We start from the raw sequence: 7,476 nt of genomic DNA, 5'->3' as shown, positions 1-7,476 counted from the left end.
CTACAAGTAGATAAAAATAAAATAAAACATTCGTTTCGTTATATTTCGTGTGATATTATACCTGTAACAAGGGTTAGTGCACACAAACAGGCGAACGCTGAGATGTCGATCTCCATTGCGTGTAAACTTTTGCTGAACTCTAGGATGGCATTTAGCCAATCGCCAAATGACCGCTGGCACTGGTGTTTATGCAGGACAACTCCGTTGCAGAAAGTCATCTTGGTGTCGTCGATTCGAGCTCGGTAGGACAGTCGCAGTACGAACAGCTCGAGGGATGCCGATTGGAACAGGAGTTCCTGGTCATCGGGACTGAGATCGCTGAAGCCGGGCAGTTTGTCGGCAAACTGCTTGATCACATCGACGGACGTCGTTAGGAGGTTGTAGAACTGTTGTACTTTTTCCGCCTCGGAGATAATCGGCTCGTTCTGGCCAGGCTCACGGTACTGGCTGTAGTCTAGACTGGCGAGATCGGGAGTGGTGTCGACGTGAGCTCGCACCAATGCGGTAATCATCGAGACGGGGGGACTTGGTGGCGATTCCTGGGGCGATTTCGGTTTGGATGGCAAACGACCACGGCGACCTTTCAACGAATCGGTTCGGACCACTTCCTTCACCATACCCACGGTTAAACATTTCTGGAAACGACAGAATTGGCACCGGTTTCGTCTTCGTTTATCCACGGGACAAGCTTTGTCGGCAAGGCATACATATTTGGAGCCTTTTTGTACTGTACGTTTGAAGAACCCCTTGCAGCCTTCACACGTTCGCACGCCGTAGTGTTGGCAGGCCGCTGTGTCACCGCAAACAGCACACAGTTGGGAAGGACTTTGCGGTGTGGGCCCTCGGGGAGTAACACCAGCAGCAGCTGCTGCAGCCACCTCATTGTTATTTACTGTATTTGGGTTGTTGTTATTGATGTACCCAGGTGAACTGGATGCAGAGCTGGACGCACTCGGCAGAGCGGAATATTTGTAAATACCGACTCGGGGAGGTTTTGGGCTTTCGCTGCTGGATGTTGATTCCGAGCGCTGCAGCGGTAGCGAAGCGCGCCGATAACAGGTAGTCGATACGTGCAGCTCGGCGATTGTCGGAAACGGTGGAAGGGAGTAAGTGTCTTGCGGTGTAACAGCACCGTAGGTCTGCGGGAGGGAAACAGATAACGAACTGTCTGCTGCTCGAACGTTCGGATTATGACTTACCGGTGCGTGCTGATCGTACGTTGGAGAATAAAAGGTACCACCAGAAGTTGGATTAGTGTATTGTGCTGTTGGAGCTGTATTATGTGGCTGAAATTCATAATGTGGCTGCTGAACAGCGGCATGATGACCATAGCCGTGGTGTCCGTAACTGACATTCTGATGGTGAGGAGAAGCCGCTATTTTGAAGCAATCTTCGTCCATTTTCAAACCAAAACTAGCCAATTGATTGTACTTGATGGGGTATGTCTCTTGAAAGCTTGGAAGGATCGGATTGGTACTGCTAGTACCGGCAATATCGGCCGAGCGAAGTTGTCTTGGTGGACCAGCCGTTCGCAGAGGATGTGGTTGTTGCTGTTGCGACTGGATTAGTTGATGTTGATGCTGAGGCTGCTGTTGTCGTGCACTGCTTGCGAGAACTGGATCGCTACTGGAACGAAGAGTTAGCAGTCCTAGCTCTTCAGTAGAGGATGTTTCTAGGAGGAGATCTTGTTCGACTTCAGCGGGCTGTGTACGTGATGGGCTAACACTGAAAGGATCCCGGAGCTCGGTTAAATTTCCGGCGGCCTTTAACAGCGCCGTGGGAATGCTATCACTGGATTCACCAAACGCAGACGGAGCTTCTTCGAGTCCAACGAGAGTATCGCTCGAGCTGTTCGAATGTTGCGCTTGATCTAGATATGGTTCGGTGGAGATTGATTCCGCAGCAGTTTGTGCCTGAGAAGATCCGAAAAATTCGACAAACTTGTCTATTGGGTTCCCTGTCGGAAGAAGATCTGATGACAACTGCTGCTGCTCCTGCGGTTGTGACTGTTGTTGATGAGTGGGACCACTAAATGTGCCTAGTTGATGATATGACTGCTCCGGATGATTCTGTTGTTGCGATAGTAAATAATCGAACGAAGAAACTGAACTAAAAGAAGAGGCCTGCAAGTAAAGAGAGAGTGAAAATAAGGGTGGAATTAATTACCATAGCATATGAATCGAAGGGGCGTGGCTTGGCGGGCGTGCGCACTGTAGCCTGCTTATTGCGGAAAAACAAGAGCGAAAATTTAACGTGTAGCAATGTTACAATGCTGGCGTCACGCCAGGTTTGGCACAGCGGTGTGTATGAGGGAAAACGGTTGATTTTTTCTTTCGCCAGAAGTCGTCACTGCCGCGGTTTGACGGCGCAATCTGGCAGCATATTGGCAAGCGTTTGCCGCGGCCACCATCATTCGCTATGTCGTATCAAAAGTCGGTGTTTTATTGGACGGAACCACGAGTACGTGACGAACGGAAGGAAATAATTCGATGGGAGGAGGAACCACGCAAAGCATGACGGCGTGAATTATTTATTGACCATGGCGAAATTTATGGTACGTTTCATTAGTAGCGTGCGGGTATATGTGGTGCGATTGAGGTATTTTATTTGTGAACAGGTGCCAAGTTAATTATGAGAATATGGTTATAAATTTATAACTGACTGCTCATTGCAATCGTTAATATTATTATCTATAGTCAAACGATTTTTTATCGCATTTTGGCAGTACTAAAAATATGCATTGAAAAAGCATGAATTGTATTGAGAATCTTTTATTATTATAAAAATTATTAAATTAAATTACGTGATCAGTTAAAATGAATAAATCACGTTAAATAAACATTTCTCAATCCCTTCAGTTCCATTTTAAGTCTGAAGAAAACAAAAGGTCAGCGAAAAGTGGCTTGCGTTACCTAAAGTGATTCATACTAGCAATACAAAAAGATAGGTATCACTAAGATTTTCTCTAAACTATGAACTGATTGTGGATTACAGATAAAAAATTTTTATGCTTTCGCCGTAATATACATCTCCCATCGGAAATAAAATAGATAGGCGCCTCGAAACCGTATCAAATCGATTCCTCGTGTTGTGAGGGCCCATTTGTTGCCAATTCCTTGCAACACTTTCAATAGAGCCTAAAAGTTTAAACCCGTTACGAGAACACTCGTTTTTATCCAAACAAAGCATCATGAAAAAAGTTGAACACTTTCCGCGAGCGCAGTTCATTCGTTCAATATTTACCAGTTATTATTCAAATTTAATAGCACCGCACCGTACCGCACCGACTTCAGGAATCATGCCCAAACAATCAGCGCTCTTTCAATCTTCGGCACAAAAGTTTATGCACAACGATCCGTTCCACCATGTTATCTTCGCCATTGATCTGTGCTCTACCCGGCTAGATATTGGTATAATTCGCTCGCTCCTTTCGGCTGCTGCTTTTTTTCCCTTACGTAGACATTCGTTTCTCCCCTCACTGCTAGCTACGGTGGCGGTGAATGATCCTTGTAGCGACAGCAGCAGCAGTATTCACCTGCAGCGAGTCTCCGGCGAAGATGATACTCCAATCATAAGCAGCTCGAGCGAAGCGAGCCGATCGCACCCGCCTCGCAGGGGTCACAACTTTGAGCGAAACAGAAACTGAAAACCGAATCCCAGCATGCAGTCCGCGACGCGGTCCATATGGGCAGATTAAAACATATCGCGACGCCCCTCCGGATTGCACATAATTTTGTCCCTAAGCGAATTATGCAGTTTCTATGCGATTTCGGTAGATTACCTGATTTTAGAAGCCGGTTTCCGGCTGGGCCCCCTGCGGAAGATTTATGACCTGTTCGATTGCATCTTCCAGGGAGAGCCGTCCGCCGTTTGATTTACCTGTTCGACTGGCTGAAATCAAACGAAAACGAAACTTTTCGGTTCCAACTAGTATCGAGTTTCTTTCTGGTCGTGGGTAAAAGTAGCAAAGTTAACGAAATTTTAAATGATAATTAACTTTTTTCGACCCTTACATAGTTTCGCTACCACATTCCGGAGTACGCGCGAACACTTGACTTGATGCGGCCAACGAAGCGAAACCGTAGATTTGCCCTATTCGAAACTCATTTACGGTCATTTCCTGCAAGCGTTGTTTCGTCAACACCCGGGAGGTTATCCTCCCACGACATGTGCTGATGTGATGGACTATAGTCCCAAGCTCCAAACTAGTAAGATGAACTGCTTTGTGATGCTTGCCAAAAGAGAAATGCGTGCAAACGTTTTTGGGTTTTCTTTCTTCGAACAGTTATTGGTTTATCAACAGAATATCGCTTTGTGCGTGAGTGTGCTATAAGCGTGTGTTCACTTATAATATTTGTTGTTTGCGTGTGAAGAAATAATAAGAGAACTAGAATCATCCCGTGTCATCAATAAATGGCAATCCACAATGACGATAAATTGTCCAAACCTGCCTCATGGCACTCATTAGCCTCAAAATTATTCAATTGGGGCAGCTATTTATGTTTCTAATAGTGATAAAAAAGTTATTTTCGAAGCAATTTCCTTTTTGAAAGAAGAATTCAGTTCCCTCTACGCTGTTTTATAACTTGACTGCGCTAAACAGTGGTTGGTTGGTGTTGTCACAAACGTCTTTTAATTTTCTGGTCATTGCGAATTACCATTTGTATATTATGTATTACTAAATGACTCTAATTTACAAAATTCAAAATAGCATGAAACAATTCTATTCAAGGACTTTGAGTGCATTTTTATCGCTAGGAGTAAATGTAGAACTGCGGCCACACATTTCATGATTTGCAGGGTAAGAATATACAACTTTGCTTCAAGAACGTGTTTCTGGCAAGAGGAATGAAACTTTTTTTTTGAGCTATTTCGAGTATTTCGTAACAGCGTGCTTGGCAAGCTCTCCTGACAACGTCAAACGTACGGAAGTCTCAATTTATTTTAATGATGTACTTGTTAACGATTATACCTACAGTTGACGATAACTAATGTAATTTGCGCACACAGTTCATCTGTAAACCTACAAACAGTGTGCAGCGCAGACCATCCTCTTTTTCAAATTCCCTCATTCTATCACCAACGCCACGACGCCATCTTGTTGCGTTAGTCCCCTCCGTAGAAATACCTGAGCTATTTCGTGTAAATCCGTAGTTTCTATTGATTCTTACTCCTGGTAGAATGTAGAATAAATTTTTTTTAATAAAAACCAGGAGAATTCCTATGATAATTCAAAACTCAAATTTGTCAAATATACTAGTTGTTTTTAGGCAGGAGATGCGTAGTGCCTAAAGAAAACAGCGTAAATGCCGAAGCCCGCGTAAAAACGTGTTAGTCCCTAAATCCGTGTAAAAAACTTTTTTTGTTAAAGGTTTTTAATCATTTCTGCTAAATAGGGTAGGGAACATATTCTAAGCAGCTTTAGGAACCGCCTGTGTATTGAGATGAAATACTCGAAATGTGTTGGGTGAAATTCAAACAGAAGTATATCAATCTGTTCTCTATCTATTTCTCTGTTAAAACTTGTTTGCAGATTGTAAAACCAAGTTAGCAAACTTTAACAATAATCAATTAGAGTTACCAATCAAGGGACACTATTTCAATCACCCCGAACCTATTTTAAGCAGTTTCCATCTACTTTGCAGGCGTTTTTTTCAGCACCCGAAGTGGCTCCTGAATGGCTGCAATATAGGTCGATTTGTTTCGAATGGTGATTGTTAACAGATTTCTTTGTGATTAATGGTATTTCTTATATTCGTAAGACAGCTAGACAATCAAAGTTTTCGTTTCCATCATTGAAATTATCGATATTGGTAAAAATTCAGAAGTTTGAGGCCTGTTTTCTTCGACTGATTCAAATAGGCGCTACTGCTTGAGCCATTCCCTACCCTACTTTCGAAAAAGATACAATAGCAGTGTTATTTCCATCTCCGAATCGAACCGAATGTCAAGGAAAAAAAATGGAAAGGTTAGGCCAAATCAGTGAATACTCAGTAATTGGATTAGGTAACCTCAGCAGACACTCAAAATAAGCGATTTGAACACGAAAAACCAATAAAAACATGCCGCGTAAAAAAACGACTTTTCTGTGTTTCTTCACTGCGTAAATTCCGGAATCCGCGTAAAAAAACCGTACAAAAAAGACCTTAGTGTACATTTACCCCGGGGAAGCGAACTGAAAAATCCGTAGTTTTCTGGAGACATTCTCAGAAATCCGTAGATTTGTTCGAGCTTAAGCTTGACGACCGCATATTTTGTAGTTGCCCCTCCGTAATAGATCTGAGCTAGTGAAGTTGCACAGAGAACCACGTATATGGCAACTTGGGATTAGTTTACCATTTTGAATGTACAACAATTCAGTAGCTTTCGCTTTGTATAGATCAACAACGGCGCCGACTACATCCTAACGGTCTTTAGGGTAAAAAAAGAGATGGTAAGGAGGAGGTGTAACAATCTTTGTTGTCGGAGACCGAGTTTACCTCTGCATCTCCACGACTGTCATGGAAAGGAAGGGCTGTGTCACCGTGGTCAGTGACTGAGTCAGTAGAGTGGGCTTATTTTCAAAAATGTTTGCGAGACCTATTTTCCCAGGCAAAAAGACCTCCTTGGGGTTCAATAAGCAATATATAAAAAAATGGTTGAATTTCATTAAGGTTCAGAGATAGCGCAGAGGGTCCAAAGGTCAAATTTGAAACGAAAGCAGTTTATAAACAAAACATATACCAATATAGGTAAGCACGTGATTTTGTTACCTTTTTGGGCGTAAGTTTAGTCCGTTTCTTCTTTAAGGAGTGATAGAGGACCCTATTTGTTGAAAAAATCCCTCTACGCATATGGTCAAAATTCAACTACTGCAGAGTTATTCACTCTTTTCAGTTTTCGATTATGTTTGCCTTTAACAAGATCTAGCACAAGAAGAATGATAGCTAGCTCAATTCTGTTGGTTTCTTTGGGAAGCTGAGAAAATTTCGTAATCAATAGTGTCTTAAAAACGTCAAATTAGAGAAAAAAAGAAGCACTTAGAAGGAACAAATGTGAAATCGAATGTTTTTTGAGAACTGAAATGCAATTTTCCCACTGAAATGTGTAATAGACATAGGTTTTGTTGTTAACCGAATTTAACATTGAAGTCTACTCTACAAGTTGTTCTTTGACACCAAGCACCTAACTCTTTTAGTTTAGCTGCTATTTCACTTTAAAAGCTATAAGCTGCGGGAGATCGAGCGTTCTTCACCATTTAGTCTAAAAATCCTACTAGGGAAGCTATTCTAAGTTTAAGACTGTGATGAAGATATTTATTTTGAACGTTTTCAGTGTATTTAACATTCAAAATTAGTATAATTCAAAAAGAAAATACATAAAAAACTTAAATCAATTTTATTCAATTTTCCCTCGATGGATTTTTTTAAAACCAGTCGATTTTGAAAGGTAAGGACCCAAACTAACTTTTGGTGGAAGAAAATCCGAAGTACACTA

General features: G+C 42.2%; 1 protein-coding gene across 4 annotated transcripts in view; it reads right to left on the bottom strand.

The window, feature by feature from the left end:
• The window catches only part of LOC129732834 (probable nuclear hormone receptor HR38), a 315,336-nt gene that overhangs the window by 10,701 nt on the left and 297,159 nt on the right, over window positions 1-7,476 (bottom strand). For 3 of the 4 annotated variants that reach the window (XM_055694123.1, XM_055694126.1, XM_055694125.1), the window contains exon 3: window positions 62-2,123. In XM_055694123.1, coding sequence (XP_055550098.1) covers window positions 62-2,123 — 2,062 coding nt within the window. The remainder of the gene's footprint in view (window positions 1-61; window positions 2,124-7,476) is intronic. The other variant, XM_055694124.1, reaches the window with a different exon arrangement.

Source organism: Wyeomyia smithii, chromosome 3 (genome assembly GCF_029784165.1).
Source record: "Wyeomyia smithii strain HCP4-BCI-WySm-NY-G18 chromosome 3, ASM2978416v1, whole genome shotgun sequence".
In the NCBI taxonomy this organism is placed as follows: domain Eukaryota; kingdom Metazoa; phylum Arthropoda; class Insecta; order Diptera; family Culicidae; genus Wyeomyia; species Wyeomyia smithii.
The sequence above is the reverse complement of the archived record's forward strand: the minus strand, read 5'-3'. Positions and strand labels throughout refer to the sequence as shown.